The sequence below is a fragment of the Apteryx mantelli genome, chromosome 3, assembly GCF_036417845.1.
Source record: "Apteryx mantelli isolate bAptMan1 chromosome 3, bAptMan1.hap1, whole genome shotgun sequence".
In the NCBI taxonomy this organism is placed as follows: Eukaryota; Metazoa; Chordata; class Aves; order Apterygiformes; family Apterygidae; genus Apteryx; species Apteryx mantelli.
Genome location: NC_089980.1, coordinates 25,448,739 through 25,469,352, shown reverse-complemented (window position 1 = coordinate 25,469,352; position 20,614 = coordinate 25,448,739). Strand labels below are relative to the sequence as shown.

Below are 20,614 nucleotides of genomic sequence, written 5' to 3'. Positions count from 1 at the left end.
GTATTTCATAATGACACTGACAGCTGAAAGACTCAGATGCCTGCCTCCTTAGCCCATAACACTGCCAATACTCCCAAATTTATCAAAATGACAATTCAAAGCTATCTGCCCCTGGTTATGATAGAAGGGTCAGCTGGATTTTACACAACTCATCTTAAATGATTGATGAAAGATGCTGGAAAGACAGTCACTGTTGCTTTCCAGGTACATGCTGCAAGATCCTGAAACTGCTTCAAGCTGAATTGTTAGAGACACCCCTTAGGATGCTAAACACATTTTATTAAAGTTGTGGATAAAACAGAGGCTTTGGGGAAACATCATTATTATTGTTGCCTAATAACAATAAACATTTCCTGCTCCTGTGGAATATACATGTAGCCGTAAGGACATTTGAGGAGGAAAACAAAGGAGGGGTTAGTTACAGACAAAAGCTAGAGTCTGAAAAAGTCTTTGGTACTAAGGTGTCAAACTTTTCATAATGTCAACACAAAATGGTGAATATTTTTCCAGGTTCATTTTTCTCTGAAGGCCTAGCCTAGAAACTTATTTTAAAAATGGAGGCTAATTGACATTTTGGCCATATGCAATACAGACGGTAACATTCAAAACCACTGGAATCCTGTCTCCTCAAAACCCTCTGTGCAATGTTAAAAAGGCCGACTCCAGAGCTTAGAAATAAATCAGGAAACAGGAAATAATCAGGAAGTAATTCAGGACAAATCCTGAAGTTTCCTCTATTTTCTTAATAGAGTAAAGGCCCAAACATAATGTAGGCAGTTAGGTAGTACAATTAATTATACCATCACAGAAGAACAAAACCCAGCTCAAGAGAACAAATATGAAATAGTGTTTGCACTTCCATGGACTGAGTTCCCAATGCCTCAGTCTGACCCTAGCAGATAAAGGTCTGCAACAGAGCTGGAAGCCATCCATGTTAGTAGCAAACATCTGAAAAGAAACAGCACTTGTGGTTTCTTGTGTTTCTCATTTGTGGTTGCCTTTTAATATACAAACAAGGATAAATTTCACCAAAAAATTAGCTATCTTCATCAGTTTTTTTGATGCCAATAAAGGACACTTCTTGTCTCCCAGATGTTTCGTCACTTATATTCTTAGCAGATGTCTGTTCAAACCCCCCCCAAACTACTTCACAAACAGCAGAATGCCCTGAGGCCACTTTTACCTATTTTACTGCAATGTATAATCAAAATTCATTCCATTTTTTTATGATAATTTTGTGATCTCTTTTGATGCTGAAAATATTCTTTTCTTTTCTTTCCTGGGAGGAACTGTATTTTTAATCAGGCTTCCCAGAAAGAGCTTTTGCTGATCTTAATGTGAAAAGAAGTTTCTGAAAAAATATGCCCAGGAAATGTAACTTCAGAATGACGGAGTTTATTTGACAGTGATAGCATAGAAGATGAAATGGCTTAGGTCCTTAAACGCTCTGTTCTCTACAGACCAGAGAAGAGTGCTCAGAAAGCTGAAAACTGCAATATGGTTGTTATGGCTAGAGACTGCTTGGCTTCTACCAGACATTGCAGGAATATCTGGGGAAATGCAATGAGAGCCCAAACAGCTGCAATGCCCCTGCTTGCTAATCTGAATTGTTTCATTGTCATCTTGTGCTCCCTTACCGACTGCTGAATCTACCCAGTGACCTGCATGTTATAGCTCAATCCTCAACTGTGCTGTACTGCAATACAAATATTAAACTGATCCATTAACGGAGCAGGCACGTGTCAATTGGCTGACCTGCTGTCTCAGTGAGGGAACCAAACATAAGCCCCATGTAACTGCCAGATACCCAAACCGTGCCCTAAAGTAGTTTGAGAACTCAGACATGGCTTGGAACTCAATGATGTTGTCAAAAATCTGTCAATCTCTTAATGAGTCCCTTGCTCTGCACACTGCTTTATCCTGCTGATGCGCACAGTGAGCAATCGGCTATGGAGAATGCCATAAATCTGAGCACAATATACCAAGCAACAGGGGTTTTCTAAGAGCTGGCATTCACAAAAAACAGGACAAAAAGGTTAAGAACACGTGGACTGAGCAGTGTAACAGAGCGCAACTCAAGCTGCCGAAAAGAGTCTGGCCAAATCCTTTTTTTTTTTTTTTAAAGGAATTGCAAAGGCAGAACTCATTATAGTCTCCAGTATGGCAGGAACCTGATCTATAGACATGCACATTCAGAAAATCCCTTCCTGCCAGAGAGGGGAGGTCTTGAGAAAATCTACAATCAGCAGGTACCCCCAGGTGTCACAATGCTGCAGGTGGGATCTTTGGGTGATGGCACAAGAGCCCAAGTGACCTCAGGAAGCTGGACTGTGCTCCTGGTGATGGCCACATGTGGAGCTGGCAGGTGCATGGGGCTGCTGCTCACTGCTCACTTTAACTGGGGTTGCAGAGCACTAACAGGTATGTCACATCATACACAAAAAAAGAGGGAAGAAAAGAACAAAGTGAACTGTGTGCAGAGTCCAAAGATGAAAGACTAAAGATTAAAGAATACAGTAGGTCAGAGCTTCTTATCTTTCCTGCAGCATCAGAGATGTCGCCCAATGACACTGATCACAGAACAGCCTATTCAGTGTAATGCCTTAGGAGAGAGCCAAACTCACCTCTATTTCATATTATTTCAGCAAGATTGCAAGATTCAGTTAATGCCATTATTTTATCGAAAAATTAGGATCATGAAAGACCTTGGAATTGCTTACAAAACTTAACTTTCCACCACACTCAAATCTAGCAATTTGCCATTTTCCTGGGTGTCAATCTTACTTGTTTTAACCTCATAAACAACTTAGATAAACTCTATTATAAATTACATTTCAAGGAAAATGGTTAACAGATGAAATCTTAGCTGTTTAAAATATTAGTAAATATCTTCTTCCATTGGATATTACAGAAATAAACATATGAAAACTGGTGAAAAATAGAGTCCCTCACTATCAAGACATCAGTTTAAGAAACAAATAACCCTTCATTTTATGGATGTTCACGGATGATTTTGAAATGCTGAAACTGCCCTTATCTCTCTCCACTTAAAAGTGTAAAACTGCCTGACTCGTTTTTCCATTTAGCCAGCAAAAAAGTTGACAAGCCAGTAGTTTATCACCTTGCTGTGAAACCTCTTTTAGGTTTGTCACAGATTTAGTGCTATTTGGAGAAACTGCAGCATGGTGCTTTTACTCAGTGCCTTTGAGAGAAGAGTTATATGTTCAGAAATGGAATATAAAAAACAGCACTCGGGAAGGAACCTGTGGAGGAAATCACATCAAGGCAGATCTGCGTAGGACCAGGTCGTGACATTGTCAGCCACAGGGAGGTGTGACTTACACCGCAAGCAGCCTCATTAGAAGAGGCAATTTTGGGAAGGGATTCCTGTTCGCATTTAGCTTGCTCAGAGGGAAAAAAAGTTCTTCTGGTAAAAAAAAAAAAAACCACAGACAAACACTTGGGTTTGCCCAGAATATAAAATCAAACTGGTCTCTGCATGGAGGAGAGGTGAGATTCAGATTCAGATCACTAGAGCTGAATTTGCCCCCTCGCAGCTTTAGCTCCAGCTTTGGCTCCAGTTCAGAAGAAAGCCTTTTGTCTGTGACTCAGAAGAATTGTTAGAGAAGAGATTTTGCAAGATTGAATCTTGATGAAACTCTAGCTCCCCAAGCTAGTCCTCCTATCCCAGGTCATGCACTGAAAGGACAGCGGAAGCTCCCCGTCTGCATGACCCCAGCAATCTGGGACAACACAGATGCTACAGGGAGGCAAGAGACACGATGGAGAACAGGGAGCTTCCAGACCTTGAAGATTTCCGTGCTCAGGAGACAATAATAAAGCCAGAATAATGGAAGTGTCTGTAAGGAGCCAGAGACGGGCTTTAGTGAAGCAGTGACCAGGACCGGGAGGTCAGTGACAAGGCTCTAGACAGGGAACCGTGTTCTCAAATCACTTTGAAAGCCAGACTTAAGTTGCTAGGCTAGGGACATGCCTGGAGCAGCTCAAAAATCACAACATAAAGCTTTTCTTCTTAGAGCAGTAGCACCAAAATTCAGAGGCAGAACCCAAATTTATACCCTCTAAAACTGCTCACACTGCACACGTGAGATGCAAGTCTTGGTCTTGCCATGAAATCAAAACTAAGAATAAAGGAGGAATTTCCCAGAATGTTGTCCTAAGGGAGCAATGGAACAATAGTAGCATGAGTCTAGAGTCATGGGGGGGGGGGGGGGGAAAGGAGGTGGGGGCAATAGAGTCTCCTTTACTCTACATCATATGGGAAAAAATATTTCTGAATTATTCTAAGCCTGAACCAACTCAGAAGATTATAGCTAAAATGGAAGTGCCTTTTACACTAGTTTGGACAAGCATTTTCATTATGTTTTAGGTACTTTGCCTGCCCTCCTTTCTGATAATTCTGCTGATGTGATTTGAGAATAATCTAGTCTGATCCCCATATAATATTATTTCCTTTAGCATTTTAATCTGAACCCCACTCCACCATCCCCAAATGTTTCTGGAGAAAGAGATTGGAGTGATGACAAAAGACGAGATAAGAGATGAGATCATTATTCAACTCTATCTTTGCAAATGGGTTTGACTATCACAACTGTCTTTGAACAATTTGAGAAGCAGGAATAAAGCAATTTCAGTTCCTTCTCAAGTAGAATGAAGTGTTCTCCAATAAGATGGAGATCTCAATTTAGTTGACTTTCTTTTCAGAAAAGATATTGCCTCATTTTCCCCTTTTCAATCCTTTAGTCTATTTAAAAAATAAATTATTTTCATACTTTCAGAAGTGACAAGAGTCACTTTGAAATAAAGTTAATATCAGATACTGAGAACCTTTTTCATGCGGCAGAAAGGGCATATTTGTTGACCTTCTTAAATTAAAACCAGGGATAATAGCCTTTAAATGCCCTATCATGAAGGCATGCCCAGTGTAGCACTGGCAGGATGGGAAGGAGGAAGCACTCTTATCCTCAGTTTGGAAAACCACCTAGGTTGTCTGTGCTGCAAAATTCCTTGGGGTAAATTGAACATAATTCTAAGTGAAGGTAAAAACTTGAAATTAGGTCTTCAGAGATACAAGGCTTAATAAACAGTGGATGTAAAGTCTTTAAGAGATACCATCAGAACCTTTCGTGTCTTTTCTTTTGGACATATTCAAACAGGGCAGACAAGTGCTTTCCTCCTGTCACTAGACCCTGGAGAGCCGATATTTTTCTCTTTGCATGCACTAGGATGCAAGGATGCTCTTACTTCTTCATCTCCCTTATTGGAATGATGCTTCCCTTGCATTCATTCAACCCAAAGGATGCCAGAGGTCTAAGAGCTAGGCAAGAGCAAGACACATTCAATGGCTAACAACCATGCTACAGTGCGACACCTTATGCCCAGAAGTCCTTTCCACAGAATGATGAGACTTCAAGAACAAGGGCTGTCACGTCTCATGTGCTCATTTGGCCAGTGTAAGTACAGCATAGGCAAAATTGTTTTGGTCACTAAACTTAGCACCAATATCTTTTTTTGCTCATTACCTAAACTAAGTGTGGATCAAAGATGCCAGACTGGAGGGGAGGAAAAAAGAACACACATACAAAACCAAAGCCCCAAACTGCAATTCTTAGTCGTCTTACACAAAAAAATTAGACATGCTGTGTCTCCCTGCTCACTCACAGAGTAGAGCTGATAACAGAACAGGAGAGGTGGCTCCTGCCCAGTCTGGCCACATTGGAGAGCAGGAGAGTGGAGCAGATGCCTAATGGAAAGATGCTGCTGACCTCACTAGGCCTAGGATCAGCCCCTTACACTTTCCATCAAACTCCAGTCCCAGACCTTCAAGGAAACCTGGAAATTATGACTGTAAGGAACAGAAACCCCTGCCTATACTACAGCCTAAATCTGGGACTCGTCTCCACTCAGTTTGATCATTCTTATGGGATGACAGTCATCACTTTCTCCACAGGACTCTATGCTTCAAAGCAAAGTAATATACTGACTTCAGTAACACTAATGCAATCCCCCTTGATTTATTTCTCCCACCATTTCAGTCAACATCCCAGAAAGTCAGCTACTTACCAGCTGCACATCTGCTTGACAGCTTTAGGGATCCTTCTCAAGCAATAAGTCCTGAATGTCTTTCCAGGGTCTTATGCTCCAGCTCTTTACTGTTTAGAGGATATTGCTCTATTTATTCTCTGCTTCATCATCGTCTTTATGTTTATCTACCAGCATTGCCATCTTTCAAGTCACTGTATTTACAGATAAGGCCTTCTGCATCTGATTACTGGTCCAGTTATTATTTGCTGTTTTCTCCTCTATATTTAGAGGTATTTTACATGTTTGCTGGCTTCATTTCCACACACTATCATCCTTGTCAAAGATAAAGAATAAAAGTTGCAGTCATAACAATGATCTCAGCTATCTCCACTAACATTTGAGTGATTCTGCTCCCTACCCATACCCCCTTAGTCACAATATTCAGAGTTAACAGCTTGCAACTTACAGTCAACTAGAAAGGGAAAGCGAGTTATGCTTTTACCTGTTTTTTATTATTTACAACCAAAATATTGATGTATTTGTTTTCTTTTTAATTTGACAATATTTTTAATAGTAAGAAAATACACCTTTAAGCTTTTACTAACTGAAAGGGAACCCAGCTTTTATTTATATTTTACTTGCATGGTTTGTTGAGGTCATGACCCTAAGGGAAAAGTCTGGCTAGATAAGATCCCAGGAGGAATCACAAGTTCCCTGAAATCTTGTTCTCACTAACTTCAGCCTTTATCTTACATCAAGTGCTTACCAAGATGCTAGCAAGAATTATATTTTGGTTGTAAAATAAACCCTCCAGTGCTCAGATCCAGTCATATTCAATTTCAGTCTCATCCTGTTTTTCTCCTCAGTCTGCATTTCTTATAAGAAGAAATTCCTGAGTTTCCTTCTGCATCCCTATCACCAGTTTGACAGGCACCCCTTAGAAGATCCCTTCACCTCTGGATGTGTCTGCACACACACATCTGTGGGCAAAGTGGGAATTACAATACATTTGTCTTGCAGCTGTTCTGCTACCTAGGCAAGGGCCCTGCAAATGCATCGTGTTACTGCCTGCAGAGGAAACCCAGCTGTCCAACATCTAGTGTGTCATTGTCTGTTTTCAAGCCTGAACTGCATCCTTCATCACAAGAAAGGTCTCCCTTCCCATTAATCTTGTTGAGCAGCAATCCTCTCCAAGCTCTGCTGCCCACAATTTGTGATTCCTTATTGTTGAGCATCCATTACACGTAAAATCGGTTCTAAGCACCCCATTACTCACATATTTAGAGATGTCAAAGCAAGGCCTTCATGTAGCTCCCAAAGCACTTTAGAATTCCCTTCTGCTTTCCCATCAAAAAGGCAGAAAGGACACAAGCAGACAGCATCTTATTTGATCTTACCAGGGAGGTAGATTTCCTTATGCAGAAAGTTATGAAGGAAGGGCAAGGCAACGAAAAGCAACTATAAGGTATGGTACATGTACAGTTAATGATGCATGAACATCACAAGGTTTAGTTGAGCAAGGACAGTCCTGACTCCTTCAGGTGACTTTTTCAGTGCAAATGCACTAGAACTTCCCACGGTGACCCTGTGTGGAAACTAAGGTGAGTTTCCTTTGTCTCATAATTTGTATTAGACCACTATACATGGCATTTCAGGAGTTAGAAACCACCAGAGCTTTCTTCTGCTCAACTTGGTCTTCAGTTTGGTTCATGGACCATCTCCATAAACAGTCATGACATATATACATACTGCCATGTTCAGCTTGACAAGGATCAGGGAATCTGGAAAACTTCAGGAAAAAATCACCAATATGGGGTGTTTAAAGAAGTTTCACAGATTCAAGAACTTTCATCACTGGGATAAGCTTCAGAGGGAGGTGTGGGATTCTTCTCTAAATAGCATCCCTGAAAACTTCGAATTCACACACTTACTACTAAAAAGGAAAAGAGGATCAAATGATCTCCAGGGACTATCCACTAATGGATTCCCTTTCCCAGCACAGGATTGCTGTAGTTTATTAATTCATTCATTCAGCATAACTTCACAGTTTTACAGACTCTGTAAACAAAACCTCTTCACCAGCAAACTCCTCCCATTCCAGCTCTATTAAGTGACATGCATATGAACACTCTGCAGAGAAACAGGAGAAAGAAATATTAATGAACTAATTGCTCCTCTTATCAGTATAGTTGATACTGCTTTACAAACGATGTGAAAAGATAGGTTACACTGGTAATAAACTTCAATACATTAAGTCCCAGTACAGACTGGCTGCTGAAGACTTAATATCAGTCATAATTATTATCCATAAAGCGTTACTGAATCGGGTCTTAAAACTTAATGCTGCTTTCTTTCAGGAGATAAAGGACAATAGACTGGCAAGGCAGAGAAGGAAACACTGGGCTTTTAACCAGTCTTCACATGATTTAAAGCTGTAATCACTTCAAGGGACTAGGCACTTCAAGTGCTACTCCAAAATCCTACTAGCTGGCCTGCAGAGTCCAGTGGCATGAATGGATACTCAAGAGGATGTTTTATTTTTGGACACAATACCACTACCCAGACAGAGGATGCAACTTGTCTCTCGACCTCGGGACTGGTGAATGCTGCCCTTTTGAGAAACCGCATTGCACCTCAGACCGCAATGCGTGATTAGTAAGGGAACCACCTAAAAACCGAGAAGTGTCTGAAAGCTGCAACCTGCCATTGCTCCAGAGAAAGCAAGTCATGCTGCTTCCCTGACAGCAAAGAGCCCTTTGCTCCTCTGTGAAGTGAGCCTTGTCTTCTCCTGCCCTCCTGCAGCTGTGGCGCTGCCCCGAGCAGGAGATGAGAGCGGTGGCCTGGCAACATGGACCCCAGCCAGGGTCTCTGGCACCCCCCCCACCCAAGCCCACCAGCAGCATCACCCTGGGCAACACCAGGAAAGGAGAAACCTGGCAGAAATGGAGAGAGGTGCATGGGGGAAAGAGTGCCTTTTCACTCGGAGGGGGCGACAGGGGAAGGAGACACGAGCAGCTCTCTGACAAGGGCCAGGCCATTCCTGGGGTCACGTGTCCCTGGTTACTCAGCAAATACTAATCATTACATGGACACCTCACTGCCCTCTCAAGCAAGGTGAGATTTTAACAGTTGACCACAATATTTAAGGGAGAAGGGAGTCAGAAGACTTAAGTGCATGTCTCAAACCGGCCTTGACTGCAGATTCACTCTCCACCTGTTTTGCAAAGCAGTCATTAAATTGGGAAGTTTTAAGGAATACTGCATTTTTCAAGAGCAACAAGTATGCCAAGGAAATCATGCAGAAGGGTAATAGGAAATACTTGGAGGGAGACCCATTCTGAATTGTCCACACACTGATAAGGCACAGAATTCCTTTTCTTAAAGAGTTTTATTAACCTTTTGCTGATGGAAGGAGATTACTAATTGAGAGCTAGATGAGGTCAGCGCAGCAATTATATTTCAGTCCTCTTCAAACAACGCAAGAAAAAAAGTTGACAAAATGAATTTTTACTTAAACCAACTCTTTTAAAAGAATAATTAACCTATAATAACTATTCTGCCTCCTCACCAGCCCTGAAAAGTAATCCTTTCTCATTAGTTTCAAGTTTAATTAGCATCAATAATAAAATGTCCCTGGGAAATAACCATTGCATCATGCTCTCTAACACCGACATACACCATCCTACAAATGGAAAGGCCACAGGGCAATTTCTGAAGATAGAGAGAGGATCAGCAGATTGTAAAATGTAAATAAATATATTTAAATATAAATAATACTGTAAAAAGGGTGGAATGTGACAAAGCCAGATTTGTTTGAAAGGCAAGAGTGGCAAACACAGTTTGGAACAGAGAGGACTGGAAGGTGGCTTTGCCAATAATTGCTGCAGTATTTTCACTGAGTTACCAAGCCTCTCACCTCTAATTTCTTGTTCTTTCTTGGCCTTTCGGCTGAAACAGGGAAAGACACCGGTATTTAGTATATTCTATATGAGAAAACCATATTCAGCACTTGCAGTCTAACATAATCAAATAATGCTTTTTCCATCTCTGGCTTCTATGATCTCTCTGTAAAATGGATATAATAATGCTTAGCATTGTCACTAGGGTGATAAGGCTTAAAGTACTTTAAGAATCTAAGATGAAAGAGACTATAAAAAGCCCAGACATTCTGATGCATCTGAGATAGCCTGTTATTTAATGGGCAAGCTGAAACAGCAGGAGAATGCCAATGTACGAGTTCTAATTGGAGGTCTGCTGCAACTTGCAGAGCTTTGAGGGATTACCAAAGATTTCTAATGGCTGAAGTCACAGATATTCAGCTGCATGTTGCAGGCAGCAATTGTATCCAGCAGAACTATGTGAGCTTTCAAAACTGAGCTAGAAAGAAATCTCCAATGATGTAGAAGTGCTAGAAAGAGTATGAAATGTGGAAAAACACCACTTCTGATGTGTCTACTGATGCACATCACTGAGTATGTGTGTGGATGGGTATTACCTCTTCCCAAATATCAAGAAATACACAGTACAAGAACACACACGAGCCATATTATATCATACTCCCACCTCACCAATATGGTATCCCTGATTTTTTCCATACTCACCACCAAGTGCTCTCTACTCTTGACCTAATCACCTTACACAGTATCATCTTCTCTCCCCTTGCCCAGCTTGTAACTCAGAAATGGAGTCCCAATTGTCTTTCATTGCATAGTTTTGTAAGGTGCAAGGTTGGATAGAGTTGTTTATCAGTAAGAAGATGGGTAGAAGCCTGCAGAAAGAGCCTGCAGCTTTTTAACTCACATTCAGTGCACTGCTGCAGGGGAAATCCAAGCCTGAAAGGGATTCAGCATATGCCTTCTTTCTGATAGGAAAAGTAGTTCTTCTGCCTTAGCGTAACCACTGAACTATCACTGAAAAGCTTTTGAGACTAACAGACTGAACCAAAGAGCTGTTAGAGACAAGCTTATAAAGGGGCTTCCCCATCATTTCTAGATGAAAAGCTCCTGCCTAGCATGTCAACTTTGCCATTTGTGATCTAAGAAGAAGCAACTAGGCCTCTGAAGTTTTAAGCAATCTCAGATCCCACCTTTGCTATTAATTTCTGACACCTGAAGCAATGAGCAATCACAGATCTTCTCCCCTGGCCTCTGTGAGGTTTTCTCTTTGCAGGACAGGCTGTGCTGGGCAGCCCCCACCAGCTGGCTGCAGCCAACACCTGCAGCTCTTTGCTGCAAACGGTGCTGGCACCCAGCTGCAGGTGCTAAATGCATCTTTGGCAGCCAGCGGGGGCAGGAGGGCAACAGCCCTCCCTACTCTCCCTTGTGCTTTATGGGTCTATGAGTAACGCTGTCCAAAGCCTCACAAATTATTCAAATGGTGCGTCTAAATTTGACCATTTGGCTTTAAGACAAGCGGGTGTTTTAATGGTCAAAGGGACAGTACATAGTTTTTCCAAAACCAAAATCTCAGTACATTGTAACATCAAGCAAATTGATACCACTTTTAAATTTCAAAGGTTTGCTATCACTGAAGTGAAGGAAATAGTCCTACGATTAGCACTGCAGATGTGGGAGTAAGTCAATATGGCAGGCTGCTTGTTTTAGCTTTTACTTTAGAAATCTCAGAATTTGAACAGCATCTTATTGTCCTTATTGGGGTTCTTAGAAAGTAAAAGTAATAGAAATCTGCAATAAAATAGCACCTTCCAGCAGTGGAGTTCAAAAGCAGTCAAAACTACCCTTGCTTTACAAAGGAAGTACCTGCCACAAAGGGAGGTAATTCATGTCACAAGGCACATCAGTGGCAGAACCGTGTGTATATATATAATCCCCTCTTCTCACCCAAATTCCTCACATGAGCTTCCCCTCCTCTCTGCTCACTCTATGCCACATTCACCAATGACAGACCCAGCAGTGCAAGATAATAAAGCTGGAAGTCAAAGCAGAATTTGATTCTTGCAACTTCCCTCACTAAAGCACTGAAGCTCTTTGCCAAAAGGTAAAATAAATACAAAGTAGTAACTGATACACTGTTTTCACATGGCAAGCACCACTTCATATTCTGTAAGCAATTTTCCATGCTTGAGTACGTTTTTATACAAGTTTGCTATTTTCTTTAAAATGCATATTTTTAGAAAATACTCTGGAGTCTGTCTCTAGCAGGCCACCAGCCCTTTGTACTAGATAGAGCTAAAACAGTTCAGCTACATGCCATAGATCCTGTACGACTAACAAGTGAGGATTCTCCTTCAGTACAACTGACGTAGTTTATAGCTTCTGAAAGCAGAGATATCGAAGTCCTATCTGTGCTGTCACAGTAAATTTCTGAGGGGCCATGCTGAGCAGGATAGTGACAACCATGAAGCTACTAGGCAGTCTCAGTCATAAATCAAAATACTCATGTAAATTAGACTTTAGTCTCAAAATGTGTTTCTTGCCTAAATATTTAAACACATAAATAACCTCCAGGCATTCCAGCTTGTCATTTTAAGCTTTCTGACATTTATTGTTCGGAAGAAAAGAAAGGTCAGACTTATCAAATCTGCATTTATGCTTCCATGACATTTTTCTCCAACCAAATTTTTCTGAATTAGAGAAGCAAGACAAATGTGGCACATTTCATAAAGGACCTTTCTCAGCTCAGCGCTGCGGTCTGAACGGCCCCACGGAGCTCAGAAGTGGCTTCTCAGGAAACATGCTGCGGTTCAGTGGATAGGGAGCGATCTGGAAGGCAGGCAACCTGAACTGCTGTTTGCTGCTAGGTAGATCACTTGTGCCAAAAAGTAGCTCTCCTCGTCTTGGCACTCTAATTTTGGGGTAGCCAAAGCTGACGCTTTGGTCTGATAATTAGACAGGCAATGCCCAGGCACAGCACTGAATTTGCTGCTGCCTGGGAAGAAAAATCTTAAGTTGGGCTCCCAAAAGCAGTGTCACCCTAAACTAGTTAGCACTGCTGTATTGAAAAGGTGATACTTTCTTTACTACAATAAGGCTCAAGTTACCTGTGAAATTTTTGAGTAAGCACTAAATGTTGCTAATCTCCCCTCACTTTCTCTACCTATTTTGGCTAATTCACAAACAGTGTCACAAATGCAGATTATATTTTCTTCCCGTGTAATGTTCATGTGGGATGTGCAGTGAACCAAACGACCAGATTACTTTAGGATACTATTCAATCAGACAACGCGAAACTGCCTTTGATTTTTAAGTATGTCTCTGCATTTGTATAATAAAGCACTTAAGTCTCCCAGTGCACTCCTCTGCTGTAGGTATATAGCCCATTTTTTTAGGGATGGGGAAATAAAAGCACAGCAAGATTAGAGAAAATATCTTTTTAAAATGTGTCATAAATGCTCATTCAAATAAAAAAGTTAACATAATAAACTGATATTTGTGCCCCTTTTGGTGTTTGTTTATGGATATTTTACTGAATAAGCTTATGAATAAGACCATTCATAAGAACAATGAGCCATGCCTAAAAGTAAAGGAAATCTGCAGAAAACAGACCTGGAAATCATAAACACATTATGGTGTAATCCTGACTGCCATCAGAGAGCAGCAGCGCTACGTGACTCTGGTCCAAGCAAAGCCGTGGGGAATAGTGAGTGATGACAGCACGCTTTCCATGAACCACTGAAAGCCTGAATGTCATTTCTAACATCAGCTGCCAAACAATTGCCAACAAATTTGCAAAGCCTTAAATCTTTGCAGTCACCATGTATATAGTGAACAGGGCACCATTTGTCAGGGGAGTTATTTGCTATGAGTTTCCGTGGTGCTCCTGGCGTAGGTGAATGTCTTGGCCAGTGACAGGGCAGGCAGACTAGGAAGGGAAGCCAGGGACGGGGCCTCCCGCGAAGCCAGTCGAACCCATCACTAGGCAATCAGCAGCCTCTTCAAGAGGCATTTACAGTTCAAGAACTGGCACTGTGGATTGACCAAATCCACATTTCTGGAGAGCGCCACTGTCTGGTGGTCTGGAGGGAGGCACTATAGACCTAATACGTAAGGCAGGAAGGACTGGGAAAGATGCTGCTAAGCACACTTAGGGTTAGCCATGATTTAGCAACTGGCAATCAGCATTCAATACACTGGCAGCCATGAGAACCCAAGGGTAGAAAAGGAAAAACTCAGTTTGCACTGGTTTATGTCTAGAACAAACTCAGCAAGTGCAAATCAGGCCTGCTCTAGAGCTTTGCACTGGTGCAGCATCCAGCCCTGCCTGCCACTGAGTTGTGCCACTGATTTTTATGCAGAGCAAGATCAGATTTCAGATGTCAGATACACAGTTGAGGATGAGAGAAAAACAGAGAGCAACGGGGAAGTGGTTGAAGTCTTCTACCAGCTTTCTGAGCAGGCCTGACTCAGCATGGCCCAACTCCAAACTTTGTTCTTTGAAAGCAGAAAAACAAAAACAAAAAATAACAAAAGAAGAATTCAACTCAGAGACCATGATCAAATTCTAGTGCCTCTGAAATACGCAACAAGAATCCTATGGATTTTATTACAGGCAGATTTTAGCTTAGAGCACTGATTTCCATTTACTCAATGTCAATTTTTAAAAACATGTTTTCATTTGGTTGGAATTCTTTCTTCTCTTTAGGTAAAGGGTCCTTTCTGCAAATGAGCTCAGGGGCATGGTAGCACTACCCTAAAGATGCAGAGCCTAATTGCCTCAGCATTATAATAGCATTGGTATGTAGTGAATGCAGACAGTTTCAGGGAGAATACATGCAGCCAGTTAATAAAATTTTAGATGAAGGCCCAAGTGCAGGAGAAATATTTCCCCTAACCAGGGGATGAAAAGTTATGCATTTCTATTTAAAAAATGTAATTGGAATGTTAAATCTATTTCATGAATGAAAGTACCCTGACCTTTACAGGGAGGAATGACTCATTTTCATCTCTGTGTGCCCCTTTCTCACATACTCTTCCCATCTTTGCATATGCAAGTATCCATTAGTTCTCGTGGGAAGTTATTTTATGGCCATTTTAGCTTATTAAACTCACAAGAAACCTATTTAGCAACATTTGTGGCCCAGGTGCCCTGCAGTAAGTGAGCTGGTTACCTGTGACGTTAACGTGACAAAGCGCATATGCCAATGGTTAGGAGGCAAGGGTTCTGCGTCATTACGGAGGCAGAGCTAATGCCAAGCACTTGCCTTTCACTCGCTCAGCCTATGTCTTCCCAGGCTGCCCCATCTCTGGGATGAGATCCACCAAGAAGGTCTGCACAAGACCTCTGCGCAACGTGCAATACCCTACTTGATCTTAAAGTCCTGGGGGTAATTTTAGCCCAGCAGCACAGGAACAGCCATGCAAGGTATAATGCTGATGTTTGGACACCTCTTTGGTGGCAATATAGAGGCAATTTAGGATTGTTTCAAAGAAGGCTCAATAACCTGTCCAGAGAGCACACAGCTAGCAAGACTCACTGTGTTTTGACACTAGATCACAAACCCTACCACGAAGCGAGAAGCAAAGCCGGCCACCAATCTTCTGACGAAAGGGTTTGCCGGCAGATCAGTTTCCCATGGGAATGTACCGGTTTTGATTAAATTGATTCAGGAAAGGTTTCCTTGGAGGGGGGGGGATGGAATTTCCAGTCAAAACCAAAGAAAATGACAGCACAGTCACCAGCAACCTGGTAGTTGGGAGGCTTGCCTAAAACATGGGAGGTTTGCAGCACTGTGATCCTCTCTGAGCTTGCCCCTCCCTTCTTGTGAAATTTTTATTGTTTATTTTTCCACAAAAAGATTGAAATGAATTTGATTTTGTCCCAGAGAAGCACTAGGGGAAGGAGAGGAAGCCAGTATTAATTCTTGAAGCATTTCCAAGAGAGGAAAACTGTCTCTTAGCCAATTCTGGAAAGGCCAAGCTGACACAGAAATTGTAGATGGGCTTGGGACCAGAGCTTCTGAAATAGGAAGCTCTTTTTGCAGGGTACTCCATTCCCACAAGGATGAGGAGTGCATGAGAGAAATCTGGCATTGAGAATATTTGCAGGAAACCCTATAGAAATTCCTGTGAGCTTCATAGTTTGTCTGTTAAACAGCAGCAGTCCAGTTAGTACAGCTTTTACTAATTGTTCAGTAACACGCTGAGGCAAATTACATTACACTTTGTGCAAACATGTTGTTAGAAAGGAAAAGAGTTCACTCTGGCTTAATATCTTTGAGTCGGTATCAGGGAGTGTAACAGTTAAAGAGAATAAAGCACTTTTTAAGGGACTCTTCCATAACCCTTAAAGTCAATGGGAATTCAGCCTCTTGCAGTTTTCTCTCATCCTATAATATATTTCAGTCTCCATTCATATGAAGGATAATTTTGCCAAAATAATTTATCAAGGTAATTACATCTTTCCCTGGAAAGTACTGCAATGCTGGGCCTCTCTAACAAGGCAAAAAAAAAGAAAAAGAAAGAAAGAAAGAAAAAAAAAAGCTAAATATGCCAAAATAAGTGAAGCAGCTTTACATTATTGATGGTAGGATTGGGTTGTTTGCAATCCATTTCCAATTAACTTAAGCAATGAAGGCAAGGCTCAGTTGCCTTAGGAAGGGCTTTAGCTAAGCCCCACACACATTAGCTGCAATGGCGTTAATAATTGCTGAATTCCTCACACTTACGGGCTGCTGGATGTTATCACCGTGTCAGCACGTCCTGCTATCGGCAGGGCTATATGGCACAAATTGAAGTATGGCAGTGACACATGGTGTTCAAACAGGCAGTATCTTCACAAAGCAGAAAGAATGGATTTTAACGTGTTTAACAAACCCAGGTTAAAAATCTAATGCAAAGGAATGTAATAGCCTAAGTACACTAAGTTTTCATTGCTAAAAAAGCAGAATATAATTTTATAGTGACACAACCTATGCATGTTAGCAACCTTGGTGTAAAATTCAAGAGGAGACTCAGATTTTTAGAGGAGATTAGGAACATCTGCTAGGAGTAGTTATTACTGTGATACAGGTAGATGAGGTCAATATTCCTTCTTCCCTCTCTCTTCCTCCTACTCCTGCATCCCCTATGGTTGACTTTGTATGACCATATTGCAGTGAAGACTGCAGAGCCTTGTCTCCAACATGATTTTACAGGGGAATACCTAACTACTAGTTATCTATCTGTAAAAACATCTATTTCTTCTCAACAGCAAAGACAACATCCAAAGCCAGTGGGTTTACTCGCTTTGGTTAAAACTCCATCTGCCTTGATTTCCTAAGCCCAGAGCAGCTGTTAGTTCATACAAATACCCTTTGCCGGGGTTACCGACGCACCTTCATCCTCACAGAAGGCAAGTGCACGCTCTCCAGCTCCCCTATTGCTAAAAGCACTGGGGCTAAGCTGGCATTAAAAGCTAAAGCTACATCTTAACTGTTAAACAGTGAAGCAAGACAAGTGCTATTCACAGTAAATTCCCCAACAATAAAAAACAGCAGGTAGGTTTTTCTGGGTGTTTTTTGGTTTGGAGTTGGATTTTTTTTTTTTTTTTTTTTTTTTTTTGCTGTAATGTATCAAGGCAAGACCGGTTGCAAGGGGAAGGGGAGAAGGTAGGTGTTTTGACCTCACCTGGCCACCTTGTGGTAGAAAGTACCTTTGCCTTATCCCTGCCAGAATTCATACAGGAAGATAACCTGGGTATCTCACGTCAGCCGTGAGTGTAAGACTGGTTCACACAGACCCTGCTCTGACAACCTGCTTTGATTTTACTGTCAGGCAGCAAGGAATGGTATGGGTTCAGTTTGCACTTATTCAAATCGCTGGCCTAGCTTTTCAGTTGCGCATCGGAAATCAGTTGCTTCAACTTTGTATTCAAAGCCCAGCACTGACTTGTCTCATCTCTTGTGAATTTACTTAAGTATATTCCCTGGTTCATTAAGTAGGTGGCTACTCAGGAACGCACCATTGACTTCTACAGAGCTTCAGAAAAGCTACCTAACTTAATTCACTGTGACAAATTATTTGGCCCTGCGGTCCTCTAGGTATTACATTCTTTTAGTGGGAGAGCCTGAATGAGAGCTAGTGTTAAAGGTAAATCGCATGCACAGAATGGAAAGCTTTCTTGATCATCGGCCCTGAGCAGAGACTTGATTAGAGGTAACGGAGCTGCCCTGTACCCTGACTGCAAATAACTGCAGCCTGCAACCAAGATTTTAAGCCACGTTCTTTCTTCAGAAAAACGCCAGTGCTAAGTGAGGCTCCTCAGATGAACAACTTTTTGTCTTACTCTATCTGCTACAGCGCCGTTCACTAAGGATCCTCTACGGTTTTAAAACGATAGAAATTACCTCAGTTCCAGATACATGAAACTCAGAGGAGCACCAGTTTCATGCACGTGTTTACGTGTCAGCCATTAGCTTTTATCTTTAGAGGTGAAATAATACTGTCGCGTATCACTATCAACACTGCTGTATCGATCTGCTGGTCAGCTCCGCTTTGGACGTGTTACTGCTATTCCCTGAGGTCTGCCCGCACACAACCCGGGAGTCCCCTGCCGCACTTGAGTACACTTGCCACTTTTAAGACGACATTTTTAAGCCTCAGGGAGCCTCCTCTTGCTCTCCTGAGGCCACTGACAGCTTTGCCGGGGGGTTTGCGCGCGGCCGCCCGGCGCAGACGAACCCTCCGCGTTTCGTGCAAGCGCTCGGCGCTTTCGGAGCGGCGCCAGCCGCGCAAACCCGCCGCTGCGCTTCGCCCCGCGCAGCCGCGAGGGGAGAGCCGCGACCGCCCGCGGAGCGGCGCCTCCCGCACCCACGGGGCAGGCAGTGGCGGGGGCGACCGCGGGGGCGGGCCGGCCTTTGCCGCGGGCGCGGAGCGCAGCGCAGGGCCGGGCCGGGCCGGGCCGGGCGGCCGGGGGCCGCGGGGATGGGCGCGGCGCGGCGCGGGGCGCGGCGGCATGCAACGCGCGGCTCACCTGCCGCCGAGACGTGGAAGAGGAGCCGCGGCCGGGCGGCGCGGATGGCCGCCGAGAGCCCGCGCTCCCTGCCCAGCAGGGCGGCCCGCCGCTCGGGCATCAGGCGCACCCGCAGCCGGCCCTCGCCGGCGCGCAGCCACCCGGCGAAGAGCTCGGTGAGGTTGAACTCCAGCTGCGCCGCGCCGCCCGCCCCGCCGGGGCCCGCCGGCGGCTCGGCGGCGCAGCCGGCCCGCAGGCTGCCCTCGCCCACCTCCAGCACCAGCTGCTTGGCGCGGCGCAGCCTCCGCGCCGGGCCGCCGGGCAGCGGCGCGGCGGGGCCGCCGGGGCGGGCGGGCGGCGCGGCCCGCGGCAGCCCCCCGCGGGCGGCGCGCAGCAGCGGCGCGCAGTCCAGCCGCAGGCGGCACCGCGCCGCGGCGCGCCCCGGCGGCCCCAGCACCAGCTCCCGCACGTAGGTCCGGAACAGCGAGGGCACCACGAAGTCCACGGCCAGGCTCTTCCGCTGCAGCCGCGAGAAGCCGGCGCTCTCCCGCGGCGCCGCCGGCCCCGCCGCCGCCGGCGCCAGGCTCAGCGCGAGGCAGGCGGCGGCCAGGAGGCGGGCGGGCAGCCGGCGCCCCGCCATGGCCCGCCCGCCCGCCCGCGGCGGCGGCGGCGGCGGCGGCGGCAGCGGCTCGGAGCGCCCCGTGCTGCGCGGCCGCCCGCGCTGCCCCGACGGAGCGGCGCCGGGGCCGGTGCGCCCGGGAAGCGCGGTGCCGCTGCCGCTGCGCCCGAGGAGCGCGGGGCCGCTGCCGAGGCCGGTGCGCCCGGGACCGCCGGTGCCGGGGCCGCTGCTGCCGGGGCCGCTGCCGCCGCCACCGCCGCCGCCGCTGCGCGGGCTTTGCCGGCTCCAACTACCCGCCACAACGCGGGCATTACCCGGCGAGCGCTGACATCACGCCCGAGCCCGCCCGGCGGCAGCCAATGCCGTCCCCGGCAGCCGTCATTATGCAAATGTGCCGGGGGCGGGGCGGGCGGAGGCCGGGCGCGGGGAGGGGGCCAGTTCATTGAGAAAAAATGGCCCGGCCGCCCCCGGCCGCCCCGTCGGGAGGGGCGGGGGCGCCGCGCCGGGGAAGCGCGGCCCCGGGGGTCCCGGGGGCGCGGCGGGGCGCGAGCGCGGCGGGGGCGCGGCGGGCGGCAGGGGCGGCCCCGCGCCCTGGGCAGGCAGGGCCCGAGCCCGGCGGCGCCCGGCACCCCCGCGCCGCCCGGGCGAGGGGCGCCGCCGGGGGACGCGCCTCGGGCGCCGCCGCCGGGCGCTGTCGGGCCCTGGGGTGCCGGCGCCCGCCCCGGCCGCTCTTCTCTTTCTCTCTGTGCAGGCAACGATGGACAGAGCCGTTCATTTTTCCTCCCTCCCTTCTTCTCCTCCTTCCTTTTCTTTCCCTTTCTCCCTCCCTCCTTCCCTTTTTCCTTCCTTCCTTCTTTCCCTCCTTCCTTCTCTCCTTAAAGACTGAGGTCCCCAAAACAACCCTGTATAGCTTTCCTCTGTAGAAAAACAAGTGAGGAAAAAAAAAAAAAGAAATCTTAGCGCATAAGTCATATTAAAAAAATGAACAAAAATGTTCCATTTCAGAATGAAAACAACAGCCTTAAGAAAGGTTCATGCAACAATTTCCCCCTTTTTACCTTT

General features: G+C 45.2%; 1 protein-coding gene across 1 annotated transcript in view; it reads right to left on the bottom strand.

The window, feature by feature from the left end:
- ALK (ALK receptor tyrosine kinase) overlaps window positions 1–19,573 on the bottom strand; it is a 325,887-nt gene extending 306,314 nt beyond the window's left edge. Inside the window, exon 1 of the mRNA XM_067292965.1 lies at window positions 18,955–19,573. Coding sequence (XP_067149066.1) covers window positions 18,955–19,573 — 619 coding nt within the window. The remainder of the gene's footprint in view (window positions 1–18,954) is intronic.
- Window positions 19,574–20,614: the final 1,041 nt, after the last annotated feature.